Here is a 14,563-nt window from a genome sequence, read left to right as displayed (position 1 = left end):
ATTATTGTATTGCATCTTGAAGGGGAATATACAGCTATTCGCGAAAGAGGCTACGCAGTCATTCACCACAGTGCAAACGAGTTCACGCAATCATAATCCACTTCCTCGAATTTTTGCTTCCGATAACTTCGCTAAATCTTACACGCAGCGGCCACCATCCACCTCAATATTCACACCCGTGATGAAACCTGCCTCCTCACTCGCTAGGTAGCAGCAAGCATTCGCAACGTCAGCCGGCGTAGAAGGTCGTCCCAGGGGAACTGTAGAAACAAATCCTGCTCTATTCTCTTCGGTATCAGGCTTGCCCAAGAACAAATGCGTCCTACACGGTTCATTAGCCTGTGTTAATGTCACTGCCTGTAGATGGGATACTCACATTCCGGTGCTGCCCACAACAGGTGAAACAGCGTTGAAGCGAATTTGCGCTGGCCCATATTCCACAGCCAACGACTTGGTCGTCGTAATGACAGCTCCCTTGGAAGCATTGTACCATGTTAAGCGGGGACGAGGTCGAATGCCAGCAGTAGAAGCGACCTGAATAAAGCAACCCGGTCGTTTCTCCTTCAAGAAGTACTTCTGAAGCAAGACATTGGTCGAAATATAGATAGACTTGACGTTGACATTGAAGACCAGGTCGAATTCTGATTCGGTGACGTCCTCCGTTGGCTTGTTTGGATATGTAACGCCGGCATTGTTGACAACGATATCCAACTGACCGAATGCCTTGAGACTCTCGCTCAACAGGTTTTCCCAGTCGGCTGCTTTGGTAACATCTGCCTTCACAAAGATTCCGCCGAGTTCAGAAGCGGTTGCCTTTCCGGCATCTTCTGTAAGATCTGCGACGACCACCTTGGCTCCCTCTTTGCTGAATTTCTCTGCAATGCCTTTGCCGAAACCTGAGGCTGCTCCAGTGACAACAGCTACTTTGCCTTGAAGACGTCCTCCGGCCATGGTGAATTGATTATTGATGGGTTAATTGATCGGGTTGGGTAGTGGATTGAGAATGAACAAGGTGCTGGCAATGCAAGACAAGACAGTCACTTGATATTGAAGAAGTTTTGTACAACTAACGTTGGTCCAAGCAATTTGTTCCACAGCCAGTTCAATCTTCAACAAAGCCACGGCGCTCCGTAGTCGCTGAAGCGGGGATGACGGGGATGAGCCCGCTGCTACTCCTCATTCTTGTTTGCTTTCCGAGGCTGGGATGGCACCAGACGGAACGTGGAACCTGCATGAAGCCCAAGACGTTCAAGACTCGAGAGTGAAGGGTCAAGAGTGGCACACTCCGGTGGATCGGATGTGCCAGTCTCACTTTCACCACCCAAACACAACCTCAGCCCTCCATGCCCATGCCATGCCTCCCCGCACCAGACCAGACCAGACCGGACCAGACTCCATTGAACTCGCCCTTGACGCCGCCCAGTGCCCACCATCACACCAGCAGAACTATGCCAACCAGACGCTGTCAGCAGAGCCACCGTACACCTCAGTTCCACGTGGGGCGAGACGCCGATATGGCCCTCAGTCGTTTATTGCCGGTTGATTAGATGCCGAGTTCGGAAGCGAGCAATACAGACAGAGTGAGCTTTGTTCATGGCTATAACTCGACTTCACCTTGGTTAGAAGGTCGAAGACGTCAATTGATTGTACAACGATCTGTTCATCAATCCCGCAGAGTCTTTCACAATGAGTACAACAATATTCAAGCTCCTCGTCTTGCCTGGCGACCATGTAGGTCCAGAGGTCATGAAGGAGACCCTGAAGGTCCTGAATGTCATCGAAGAACTCCGACCCAACTTGAAGTTCGAACGCACCTTCGACCTCGTCGGTGGCAGTAGCATCGACAAGCATGGAGTTCCTGTTACGGATGAAGTATTGGAGAAGGCCGCTCAAAGCGACGCTGTACTTTTCGGCAGTGTTGGCGGCCCAGAATGGGCCGATGCCTCACCAAATCCCGAATCGGGCATTCTTCAACTTCGCCATAAACTCGATGCTTTTGCAAATCTTCGCCCTTGCGAACTGATCGTCCCGTCGTTACTTGACGCGTCGCCGCTGAAACCGGACATCATTCGCGGCACCAAATTTATCGTTGTACGGGAAAATTGCGGTGGAGCTTATTTTGGTGACAAGGTTGAGAAACCAGACGTCGCTTCAGATCTTTGGGTATACAAGCCACACGAAGTGGAGAGGTGTGCTCGGGTATCAGCAGCCGTTGCGCGACTCCTGGGCAAGTCTGGTGACGGCAAGGGAGGCGGTGGTCCTGCTGTCGTTTGGAGCGCTGATAAAGCCAATGTGTTGGCGAGTGGCAGGCTTTGGCGAAGAGTCACAGAAGAGACTTTCAAGAAGGAGTTCCCAGATATTGAGCTGCGTCACCAACTTGCGGACAGTATGGCCATGTTGATGGTGAAGAATCCCCGTGGATTCAATGGCGTTATCCATACAGACAATACTTTTGGTGATATCCTGTCCGACATCTCGGGTGGTCTAGTCGGCAGTCTTGGCACATTACCCAGCGCCAGCATTTCCGGAATTCCTGGAGAGGGCAAGTGCAATGGCATCTACGAGCCTGTCCATGGAAGCGCACCAGACATTGCAGGAAAGGGTATCGTTAACCCTGTTGCGCAAATTCTTAGTCTTGCCATGTTGTTGAGGTATTCATGCCTTCTGACCGACGAGGCTGCCTGTATCGAATCGGCAGTTGAACGAGTGTTCGAGTCCAAGGAAGCTGGTGGTTTCGGCATAAGAACGAAGGACATGGGTGGAAATGCAGGCACGCGTGAAGTAGGAGACGCGGTTTGCAGTGTTCTTCGCGAGCTGTTGGGAGGAAAGTAGGTCAATATCACAATAGAGCCTCTATACTCCGTACACCCGATGCGGAGTCCATTTGTCATCAATCAGTCTTGTCACCTTCCAGATTTGTTGCAGGAAATTTGTATCGATGATTATGGAATGAAATGAGCTGGGTTTGGATAGATCATAATCCCCGAATTTTCAATATGCAAGACAGCCACGTCGTGACATTGCCAAGGATGGTGCGCTTGGACGGTCTCGGCATTGCAATTTAGGATGAAGAACCATCTGTAATGGGAATGTCACTTAACAAGAATGTCATATTACGGTAGAATTGGGTTGCCAAGCTTTGGTCATTCAGGTGTCCCTTCTTCCAGGGTTTTCAATCTAATTGCATTAGAAGTGCAGCGCACATTTATTCCGCGGTTGGGTAGTCGGTTCGTGTCCGCAATGAACACGCAATGACAGAGATGTCGTCTTCGACTTAGCGACCTACCCTTCTAAATGACATTGCAACAATCTAGAAGAGAGGGCATATTGATATCATATTCTTCATATCTCTAACCGAAATATGAACCGGCCAGTAGGAGGAAGGCAATGCTTCCAACTTGATATTTCGGGGTGGTGCCAATATGCTACCCTATAGTGGTGTTGATATGTTCCCTATTCTAAGAATGGTCTTCTAGCTAGGGCCTCTGTTATGATTATGATGAAAAGCGTGTATGTGCCATATCAGGGATATTTGTTGTCTGTGATGATCACATACATTCGTGGACAATGGCATACAACGTCAAGTTTTCAACCTCTGGAAAGCAACTACACTGTGGCCCAACAACTACAGTACGTCCACGAAGCTGGCAAAACACTGCAGCTTCCATACAAATGCCGTGTGGAAATTGGCTTGCAATGGCTTCTTAGGTCGACACACGTGTCTTCACTTGTGCCAGCGTCCTCTACGAGCCCATGGCTCAAGGCTTCATCTTAGATCTCGAGTCATTCTCCGACACGCATCTCTACGATACGGAAAGGGGAGACGAGCTAAGCACAATGTCTAAGACAAGACTACTAATAAACAGAAGAAAGGTACTCCGTACTAATTTCGGTCAATCTCTGCGGAGGGAGGGACCAAGGGGCGGTCAATCGTTCTCAAGATAAAAAGTAATAATTGTGGGCGCAACAGGGTGACCAAGGGAGGCGAGATGGAAGGAAGGCTGACTGATAGTAATGAATACAGTATTCACACTGTATCTCACCATTGAGCCAGTGCATAATTTATCGCGCGATACAGTGTGGATAACAACGCGAGAAGCAGTTTTTCTGTCAGACGGGTCTGGTGGGTTCAATGTTCTGCACACACATCCACCAGACGCTTCTGCTCACACTGCAAAGGGCGGGAAACAAGCATCCATGCATGCCCTTGTCAGCAGAAAATCCAACTGAGACCTCCAAAACGCCATAGTCACCAAGTGCAACATGCATTTCCAGCCCATAGAGAACTCTTCCGAGGATGCCTACTTGGCACACATCGGCGGAGGGCCACAGGTGGAACCGCAAGCAAGCCTTGATCAGCTCGACGATGTTTTTGGATCGGCATCGGCTTCACCAACCGAACCAGAGGCGCAAAGTGGCTCTCATCCTTCGGATATACGGCGTCTGGAAACTGAACATACGAATGCTGGATATCGAGAAGGCATCACGGTGGCCAAGGAGTCGAGCATCCAGGCTGGATTCGATGAAGGTTTCAGCCTAGGTGCCACGATTGGAGCTCGTGCAGGACACCTACTCGGGATTGTCGAAGGCATTGCTGACGCGATCAAGGGCCAATCTGGCCAAGCTGCAGAGGCGGCAGAGCAGTTGCTAAATGCAGCGAGAGACGAGCTGAGCACCGCCAAGATCTTCTCAGCTGAGTACTGGGCACCAGACGGCAACTGGAACTACGACGTTACGGCTAGAGATGGTGATCAAGTTTTATTCCCCGACGTTGCCGCTGCACACCCCTTGATACAGAAATGGAGCAAGACTGTCGATGATCAGGTGAATTTGTGGCAGATTCAACTTTCGATACTGGACGATGACAATGGGCCACGCATGGACGCAGTGCCCGTTGAGCCGCTCAACACGTCTGTTCCCGCACGGGCAAAGCAATCACTGGATTGGTGAAGGTCATACTGTTTAGTCGGAAATAGTGACAGCATGATTTGAGAGACCTCCGGCATCTATCCCGAGCGGCTTGTACGAAAGATTTTCGTTTGCAATACAGGTTCTTGGCCGATTGTCAGCCGCAAATCTGTTGTCAACGGAAGCCTTTTCGCCATCAATCAGATCTCATTGTTCCACTCTGCACAGAGTCTACCGCACAGCAGACACGTTGATGATGTTATCATCCCTTTTTTTCTTCTTTCTGGCAGTGAATTCCTATACCTTCTGCAACTTCGGTTCGCCCGTACCCTGGGCTGTCAAAAAGGGCGGTATGAACGGATGGGTCAAATTCTGGCCCACGCGCAATAACGAGCAAACCGATATCACAATGTCCACTTTGACAGTATACCCATTGCTCTGTGACACGGTCCCTATCTGAATGGGCTACAGAGCCAACATGGAGCGTGCAGCTCGCCCTTGGTGGAGCCAAACCAAGTCAAGGGAAGAAGATAAAATAAATCAAGATCGAAGCTGTTCTGGCCGTATCCCTGCCCGGAAGCCTGCAGGAGAGGAGAATACGATCCAATCTGGACACAGTATGGAGCAGTCGACGGTGAGAACACGCGTCGACGGCCGAATGAAGCAAATTTCTGAACCAATTAACAGCAAAACAAGCTCATTAGTGTATACCGTGCTTGATTGCTAGGCTAAAGCGGCCGCCATTGCAGTATTTTTGTTTTTTATATTTTTTGCCGCTAATGCCACGAAGTGTGGCCGTTGCAGCTTGCTTGTTTTTTATGGCTAGGCGAACGAACTGACACCACCATTGAGAGAATAGACAAAGTACGGAAATACGGAGTACAGAGAACGCCAGGGGGAAGGCGGACACAGCTGCCCTGCAGAACAAATTTATCGGCCGTGGGTTTTTGGTCTGGTCTCAGTCGGAAATTGGACCCCCATTGTCTCCACGTTCGCCTTGTTGCTGCTCAAAATGGCAAGAGGGGCGGCAACTTTCACTATGTCATCCCTTGTCTCGAGGAGTTGATTCACAACGCTTAAACAAAAACAATTTACACAATGAATGGGATTGAGACGTGGGAGAAGACGAGGGCAGCGAAAACTACCGACGAAAGGAAAGCGCCTTGAACACACCTGAAAAGCAAAAAGATTGAGCAAGAATTTGGTTGATGATTGATGACGATGGATGCAACGCCAGAGCTGGAACATGTGATCAAATCTTACGCAACACAGGAGAAAAGTTACCAGTCGACGTGCTTGCCCCGTACTCTGTGCATACAGGACCAGGAGCAATACTTCCTTGATTCGTTGCGTTGACGACCCACGCGACACAAGATGGTCCAGCTTCTGCTTTGATGCGCCCATGGCCGCCGCCGCCGCCGCCGCCCTTTTGGACAGGACACCAGACAGGAAAAAGCAAACCCAGCAACTCCGTCCCTCCATCCAAACCGCCAAACAGCCAAATCAAGCCTGTCAAAAGTCTTGTCGGCACTTGCGCTAGCGCAGGTACCCCAACCCGATCTTGCCGGCAACGGTTCACATCATTCGCTGGCTCACTCGCACGGCCCGCCACTCTCGCCAGCTACTCCACGAGGCCCTTGACATGGCTGCATGAGGATCAGACATTGTTCCTGGAAAGACTGGGACTTATCTGGACCAGTTTGGGAAACTAAATAGCCCATCCACCAGCCGAGTCACAATAATCTCACTCTGATTACCTGCACGTTCTAAACCGGGGTAGTTATTGAGAGACAGGGGCGAAGCCTATTGCATGCAACTACCACCGACTACGGTTTGTCTTGTTTCTGCTCCTCATTTCCCCATGAATCAACGCCCATTGCGCAGCCCAAGGGGAAAATGCGATTGGGAACGATAGCATGTTTGTTGCTGGGTCATGATTGTCATGGTCTATTTAAGACCCTTGACGTGCCCTGACGAGCAACAGTCCTTTTCTTTTCATCCTCATCAGCACACAAGCAGAAATCTTGGACACTTTCTCCAACCACTCTCACTTTATACCTTCGTTTTCCGGGCTTTTCTAATTACCCGTCCACTCATTACAAATTTTACACTTCGTGTGTCCAACCTCAGTCAAAATGAAGTCTGCTGTCATCGCTGCCGCCGCCGTTGCCGCTGTTGCTTCGGCCCACGAGGCTCGCTCACCTCTCCAGCTCGGCCTCGACGTTGGTGGCCTCGTCAGCGTCGACATCTGCCTGGGCCTCAACATCAAGCTTCCTGCTAAAATCTCCATCGAGTCTGATGACTGCCCCAAGTCCCTTCCTCCTCCTGGCTGCACCGACGTCTGGCACCCTCCTCACCACGTCCCCATGGACGGCTGTGACGACAACGGCAACCACGAGTGGCACTATGTTCACCCTTGCGACTGCAAGCCCGAGGCTCCTCACACTTGGGGCACCAGCACCGTCACCCAGACTCAGATCCAGACCATCATCAGCTGTGCTCCCACCGTCACCAACTGCCCTGGCCGTGGCCAGGTCACCACCGTGATCATCCCAGCTACCACGACCATCTGCCCCGTGCCCGTCACCACCAGCACTCTGGCCACTGTCCCTGCTACCTGGACTAAGCCTGCTACCGTCCCTGGTACCGTCCCTGCTACTACTCAGGCTCCTCCCACTTACACCAAGCCCGGTACTCAGGCTCCTCCTCCTCCCGCTACTACTCCTTGCACCACTACTCCCGTCGTGGTTGCTCCTCCCCCTCCTGCCACCACTCCTTGCACCACCACCCCCGTTGTGGTTGTTCCCCCTCCTATGGGCACTGGCACTCAGGTCCAGCCTCCTTCTGGCAACTGGACTCAGCCTCCCGTCATTGCTGGGGCTGCCCAGAACAGCCAGAAGGTTGGCGCCGTCGTCGCCATGGGTCTCGTTGCTGCCCTGCTCATCTAAGTTGAGATGGTAGGGCCACTTGGCATCGTGGTTATTTCTTCTAGATGCTGAAGTACATTCGAGTACATCATCATGACGACTTTATGGGATCGGCGTGGCGAGATACAAATTTTCCCACTGTAATTTAATTTACAAATTTAGAGGCAGTTTACTTTTTTGTGAGGTTGTGGATTCATATTTTGGGGAGCGTCATCGATGGACACCCATGGTTGGCGTGGGAGGGATTGGGTGTTGAGAGCATGACGATGCCTGGTTTCTTGTATTAAGACTTCTCTGCAAATTCACTTTTATTTGTTGTGCTGAAAACAAAAAGCTTGTATCATATCTCGCCAGTGATGTACTCTAGTGATAGTTTGTATATACAATTGTCCTATCCATAACATTGGCTATAAAAAGTGACGCATCGTTTTCTCATTTTTTGAGTTCCAAAGTCCCAATAAATCTAGACTCGATATCAAAAACGCCATGTGATGCCACGTGCCCGCAGTTCATGTGAATTGTAACGCCATGTCAATTGCTATTCCGGGTATCCAATCATTACTCCTACTCTTCCGATATACTCTCCTCCAAACGCTCCTCCAATTTCCTCGCGACCTCCTCAATACTATCGTTCTTCTCAAACACGGCGCTCGAGGCTTCCCAGTCGCGCCCGTCCCTCCCAAATACCACAAACTTGACAACGTTGCCGTCATCATCCATGATAAGTCGGCCGGTCCTGTCATTCGCCCACGCAAGATTGATTTGCTTGGCTTCAATGTCCGCAATGCTAGCTTCTACAAGCGCATCCGGCGATGTGGCCTGTTGACTCCTCTCGTGTAAGCCCAGTCTTCGTCTGAGGTCTGCAGAAACGCCCAGGCGGTTGTGGTAGCGCACAATCTCCCGCCGGAGCGTCCTCACAAACCGATCCAGATCCTGTTCCGTGGAACTGTCGCTGGCGGTAGTTCGCGACGGTTGCGGCAAGTGCCTTGCTGCGAGGCCGGCCAGGGGCACCGCGGGAGGAACAGTGTGTCTGTGGACGCGGAGGTGTTTTGAGCTGGGATACGGGTTCAGCATGACATAGTAGGGGCGGAGGAACTGGCCGCGCGACATGATTTCGAACCGGAGACCCAAAACGTGGCCGTTATCTACGGCGTTGGGGTCCGGGTCGCGAACCTTGAAGGAGGTTACTGGTGCGGAGATTCGGTAGATGCATTGTTGCATGTATGCTTGTTGCTGGGTTGAGCGGCTGTTGAGCTTGGTGGATGGGGTGTCTGATGTGCGGGCGCGGCGGCCTACGGCTGGTGATGAAGAGGAACGGATGAGACGTGAGGTTGATGCTGATGAGAGAATGGTTGAGCATTGGATCTGGAGGACTTTGCGTAGCGATGTGGCTGATGGTGTGTTAGTGAGGTGAGTTTCAACTGGTAGACCGCGTGTTGCATACATTGTTTTCTTAGTGAGGCAATCTCCTTGTCTAGTTGAGATGCCTCGGTTGCAGCTTGCTCGTCCTCCATTGTGGGTGCCACAGGTCCTTTGACTGGCGATTAAATGGTTGTGGGTTGATGGCCGATGAGATGAGATTTGTTGACGCTGAATGAGACTCACGCGTCAATGGTCGCGATAAGACAACAGTTAACATTTCAACTTGGTGTGATCCAGAGAGTGCAGCCTGCACAGTCCCCACAATAGTTCATGTATTTGGGGGCATTTCACCCCTGATGGCCACGCAATTTCTATTCTTCCGATCCTAAATTTGGCCCATCAGGCCTGAAAGAGGCAATCGACAGGCCGCCAAGGCCCCAATGGTGAAAGGTGAGCAGCCAACCCGAGCCTCGATGCACAAAGGCAGGGTCCACTGACTTTTGCAGGCTAGTCGCACCTGCCCGCCCGCATTGGTCTGGTAGGTAGCCCAAGGACACGAGATCGTGAAGTGTCCCTTTTGTTTCGACTCGACTTCCTCTTCGTCTTGGTCCTCTACCTTCGCGACAGCCATTGACCCTCGTCCCCGGGTCGTTATTGGGCTGCCGTTGAACGGACCATCATCTCAGATCCTCCACCTGTCTTCGCTTTCCGACCTTTATCCTGAGTTCTTTCGTCGCATTCACTTGACATCAATTGCTTCCAGGCATTTTCGCCACTCCTCTAGTCTCCATTTGTAATAAGCCCTTGAGGCCACGGTTGCTTTGCACCAACACCACGACGTCTCGTTTGGCGCGACACCCCACGCTCTTTTGGTTTACTGGATCTCGGCCGACGATCCGAAATATTATTGCTCCAAAGGTTGTTTAACGGTTTTAGTGTTTCCCTCCTTCATACAACCTGCAAAAACCTAAGACAAATACCTCGACATCGCTTTACCCTGGCGCATCATCAACATCTGCGAATCCTACCGATATAAAAACAACACACCGATCCTCCAAGTTGTTAGGTTACATAATACAACGTATTAGGCTGTAGAAGACATACAGCTGCATTCGCTTGGCTTCAACGAAACCCCCTTGCATAACGGGGCTGACGCATAAATCGACACGCATACCTACATCCAAGATCCCACAGATACACTGCCTATGGGTGCCAGAGCGAGACGACCGAAGTCGCCATCATCTCAACGGCCGGCTCCTCTTTCTTTGAAAGAAAAGCATGCCAACGGCAACATGAGTAACGGCGTGGAAATGCGGCGCAAAGGCGCCAACAACCTTGACACTTCGGAGAGCGTTACGGGCAACTACATCTCTCGGGAGGACTTTTCGCTTGACGAACCTGTCCCGAAGACACCAACCGCGAGCAATCATGGATTTTTTGAGCTTCCAAGACAGGATCAACGGAATTTCTTGTTGCTTGTGCTTTTATACTTTCTTCAGGGAATTCCCATGGGTCTTGCCATGGGATCGGTTCCCTTCTTGTTGAAGAATCACATGTCATATGGGGAGATTGGTATTTTTAGCTTGGCTTCATATCCCTACTCTCTGAAGCTATTTTGGAGTCCGTTTGTGGACGCGGTTTGGAGCCCCAAGATTGGTCGGCGCAAGACTTGGATTGTGCCCATTCAGTTCCTTTCCGGCTTCAGCATGCTTTGGCTCGGGTCGCATGTCGAGAAGATGATGGAAACAATGGGCAAGCCAGCTGGTCCTACCGTCTGGGGGTTCATGATGTGGTGGTTCTTTTTGGTATTGATGTGTGCGACGCAAGACATTGCGGTGGATGGTTGGGCTCTGACACTGCTCACGCCAGCAAATGTGTCTTATGCATCTACTGCTCAGACTGTCGGCCTGACTGCCGGACACTTCATGTCGTACACTGTTTTCTTGGCCTTGAACGCCAGCGATTTTGCCAACAAATGGTTCCGATCTGTTCCTTCGGAAGAGGGACTGGTTACTTTGGGAGGATACTTGACTTTCTGGGGCTGGTCCTACATTATTGTTACGATTGGACTCGGTTTCTTGAAGCGGGAGGAAAAGTCACAGAACGAAGATGGCGTATGGGACGTTTACCGGATCATGTGGGGTATCTTGAAGTTGAAGAATGTCCAGACAATCATCATTGTGCATCTCATTGCCAAGATTGGCTTTCAGGCCAATGACGGAGTCACAAATCTGAAGCTGTTGGACAAGGGTTTCGGCAAGGACAACATGGCTCTTACTGTGCTCATCGACTTTCCCTTTGAGATTGGCTTGGGGTACTATGCGGGCATGTGGTCGCAAAAGTATACGCCTATGCGTCTGTGGTGTTGGGGATTCATTGGTCGATTGGGTGCGGCTATGTTTGCACAAATCACGGTGGCCATATTTCCTAGCAATGGCGTTACGCTGTGGTATATGCTTGTGGTGATTTCGGAGCATCTCTTGTCGACGTTTACCAACACTGTCATGTTTGTTGCCGTTTCTGCCTTCCATGCTAAGGTCTCGGACCCTGTTATTGGCGGCACATATATGACGTTACTCGCAACGTAAGTGCAGTGGACTTCCGAAGTTTGTTTGTTTGTTTGTGTATGAATTGAAGCTAACCATGTATAGTGTTTCCAATCTGGGCGGTACATTCCCTCGATACTTTGTGTTAAAGCTGGTCGACTCGTTTACGGTAGCTACTTGCCGCCCTACGCTCAATGCCGACACATCCAAGTTGAAGGGACCTATCATCACGGAGGCATTCTCCTGCGCAGTTCAAGCAGAGAAGGAGAGATGTGAGAAAGGTGGCGGCACATGCGACATGAGTCGAGATGGATACTACATGGTCAACATGTTATGTGTTGCGTTTGGAATTGCCACGTTCTTGTGGTACATTAAGCCCAAGGTGCTCCATTTGCAGAGCTTGCCTCTACGAGCATGGAGACTTGGCCCATCGAGCGACAAGCGATAGGAAGGGGGATACTGTATGGAGCGATCCCTTGATTGACACATTTTATGTATTATCCTACTTGCTGCGTTAAAAGAAGAATGTATGTATTTATGTAGAGGCTATATAACGAAGAATTAGAAGCATTGAAGCATGAAATGATGGCATTGTGGGCTGTGAACTGCAGGTGGCGTTGATGTCAATGCAGTGAGGGAGTAAGCCAGTGGTTCGTTTATGCACGTAGATTTAAATAAAAGATGGCACTCTGTAACTTTAACTCTGTAGACTATGATGAAGGGTAAGTGAAAGGATTGGGGATATGTCATCGAAGTTGAAGGATACGCCACGGACACAAACCCGGCCACGTTTCGGCTCATCGGCCCAGAGTTTGATCACCCCCATGCAACATTTCTGCGCAACCAGGACAAGGAACAAGGAGCACAGCCAAAGCCACGAATGCAATGCAGATGCCAAGCTGGACCCTGCACCGTTGATGAAAAAAAAAAAAAATTGTCCCACCACCGTTGACATAAGGAGTCCGGCTGGGGAAGGGAGCACAAGCCGAGGCAAATGGAACATTGGAAATAAATGAAGTCGGCATGGTCATTGGTGGGGATGGATGGATGGATGGATGGGGGTGCGATTTAAGAAATGACGAGTTTGACGATAAACGTCACTTTATCTCATGCTTTCAGATTCAATTTCATCTTTGCGTATGATATGTTTATTTATTCACAGCTCATTAATACTCGCCAGTGATTGTAATCCATCAAATGTATTTGTACCACCATCGTCACAACGTGAACCCCACCAAACAGACGCAGACAGACGCAGACCCATTCCCAGACCCGGCATCCGGGATGTAAGCTGCTTCGTAGTTGTGAGCACAGCCAAGCTATATAACCAAGAAGTCACAACACAAAACCCCGACGAACCAATCCCCAACCTCGTCCCAAACGATCTTCACACTTCCCACACTCACTCACACTCACTCATTCACCACCCCATCTCCCCCACAATGTCTTCCGAAGAAGACGCCTACTTCTCCAGCAATCCTCCCCCGCGATCCCTCCCCGAACACACAACCCTCGCCTCATCCTTCATCAACACCCACGCCCTCGCCAACCGGCGCGTCGTCCTCATCACCTCCGGCGGCACCACCGTCCCCCTCGAAAAGCAAACCGTCCGCTTCATCGACAACTTCTCCGCCGGCACCCGCGGCGCCACCTCGGCAGAGTACTTCCTCCAGGCCGGGTACGCGGTCATATTCCTGCACCGCCAGTTCAGCCTTCTGCCCTACTCGCGGCACTTTTCGCACTCCAAGGACTGCTTTCTCGATTTTCTGAGCGAGGGCCCTGACGGGAATGTAGGCTGGCGGGAGGGCCATGACTCCGCGAAGGTGAGGGATGTGCTGAGGCGGTATCGGAGAGCGAAGGAGGCGGAGATGCTGCTCATGATTCCGTTTGTTACGATTGGCGATTATCTGCATGAGTTGAGGGCGATTTCTAGGCTGATGAGGCCGTTGGGCAGGAAGGGGTTGTTGTATTTGGCGGCTGCGGTGTCGGATTTCTTTGTTCCACCCGAGAGGATGGCCGAGCATAAAATCCAGAGTACGGATGCGGTGAAGGGGTTTGCGGGAGATGCGCAGAAGCAGGGCTCTGAGGATGAGGAGTTTGATAACTTTGATGCGTCGCCACGGGTGCCGAGGTCGAAACGCCTAGTCATCGACCTGGATCCTGTGCCCAAGTTTCTCAAGAATCTCGTGGACGGGTGGGCGCCCCAGGGCATGATCGTCTCGTATAAGTTGGAGACGGATCCCAGGATCCTGGTACACAAGGCGCGGTATTCGCTGGACAGGTACCAGCACCATCTTGTTATTGGGAATTTGCTGTCCACGCGCAAGTGGGAGGTTGTGTTTGTGAGTCCCGGGCGGGAGGATAACTGGCTGCGCGTGCCGCCGCCGGCGTCGATGCGGAAAGGCGGCGAGACGGGCTGGGGGGACGCGGAGGGACGGCCGTTGAGGGCGGAGGAGTTGCCGAGGGAGGATCCGGCGACGGAGATTGAGGAGTTGATTATTCCCGCGGTGGCGGAGCTGCATGATGTGCATATTGGGAGGTAGATTTTGTATACCGTGAGGGATATTTTGAGATTTGTATATATATGGATATATTGCATAGACATGATGAATGGTGCGGGAGGATCTGAGTTGTTTTGAAAGAGGGTCTTCGATCTGTGAGATGAGTACAGAATGGCATGGGTCTGCGGTCCGGGATGAGATTTGCAGCATTTATAAAATTATATTCAAGTTTTGTTCATCATATCTACTTTTGGGTATTTTCGTTAATGTGCTACGCACTGCCATGAATCATTGATACTCCAGAGCAATGCCTAAATTC

At 51.0% G+C, this 14,563-nt stretch overlaps 6 protein-coding genes across 6 annotated transcripts; 5 read left to right on the top strand and 1 right to left on the bottom strand.

Annotated features, from left to right (window-relative positions):
- Positions 1-1,686: 1,686 nt before the first annotated feature.
- On the top strand, positions 1,687-2,832 carry VFPPC_04831 (3-isopropylmalate dehydrogenase; the record flags this gene model as incomplete). Its single annotated transcript, XM_018284113.1, has 1 exon — positions 1,687-2,832. The coding sequence occupies one exon, from the start codon at positions 1,687-1,689 to the stop codon at positions 2,830-2,832; it is 1,146 nt and encodes a 381-aa protein (XP_018145464.1).
- Positions 2,833-4,263: 1,431 nt separating this feature from the next.
- VFPPC_13710 (hypothetical protein) lies at positions 4,264-4,950 on the top strand (the record flags this gene model as incomplete). Its single annotated transcript, XM_018291482.1, has 1 exon — positions 4,264-4,950. One exon carries the CDS (start codon positions 4,264-4,266, stop codon positions 4,948-4,950), a length of 687 nt encoding a protein of 228 aa, XP_018145463.1.
- Positions 4,951-7,043: 2,093 nt separating this feature from the next.
- On the top strand, positions 7,044-7,856 carry VFPPC_13709 (adhesin protein Mad2; the record flags this gene model as incomplete). The annotated part of the gene is made up of 1 exon (XM_018291481.1): positions 7,044-7,856. The coding sequence occupies one exon, from the start codon at positions 7,044-7,046 to the stop codon at positions 7,854-7,856; it is 813 nt and encodes a 270-aa protein (XP_018145462.1).
- Positions 7,857-8,399: 543 nt separating this feature from the next.
- On the bottom strand, positions 8,400-9,349 carry VFPPC_04829 (centromere protein Cenp-O; the record flags this gene model as incomplete). The annotated part of the gene is made up of 2 exons (XM_022428419.1): positions 8,400-9,226; positions 9,280-9,349. 2 exons carry the CDS (start codon positions 9,347-9,349, stop codon positions 8,400-8,402), a joined length of 897 nt encoding a protein of 298 aa, XP_022284491.1.
- Positions 9,350-10,489: 1,140 nt separating this feature from the next.
- VFPPC_04828 (hypothetical protein) lies at positions 10,490-12,191 on the top strand (the record flags this gene model as incomplete). Its single annotated transcript, XM_018284111.1, has 2 exons — positions 10,490-11,781; positions 11,849-12,191. The coding sequence occupies 2 exons, from the start codon at positions 10,490-10,492 to the stop codon at positions 12,189-12,191; spliced, it is 1,635 nt and encodes a 544-aa protein (XP_018145460.1).
- A 994-nt stretch (positions 12,192-13,185) lies between these two features.
- VFPPC_04827 (phosphopantothenate-cysteine ligase-like protein) lies at positions 13,186-14,286 on the top strand (the record flags this gene model as incomplete). The annotated part of the gene is made up of 1 exon (XM_018284110.1): positions 13,186-14,286. One exon carries the CDS (start codon positions 13,186-13,188, stop codon positions 14,284-14,286), a length of 1,101 nt encoding a protein of 366 aa, XP_018145459.1.
- Positions 14,287-14,563: the final 277 nt, after the last annotated feature.

This window comes from Pochonia chlamydosporia, chromosome 3 (genome assembly GCF_001653235.2).
Source record: "Pochonia chlamydosporia 170 chromosome 3, whole genome shotgun sequence".
In the NCBI taxonomy this organism is placed as follows: domain Eukaryota; kingdom Fungi; phylum Ascomycota; class Sordariomycetes; order Hypocreales; family Clavicipitaceae; genus Pochonia; species Pochonia chlamydosporia.
The sequence above is the reverse complement of the archived record's forward strand: the minus strand, read 5'-3'. Positions and strand labels throughout refer to the sequence as shown.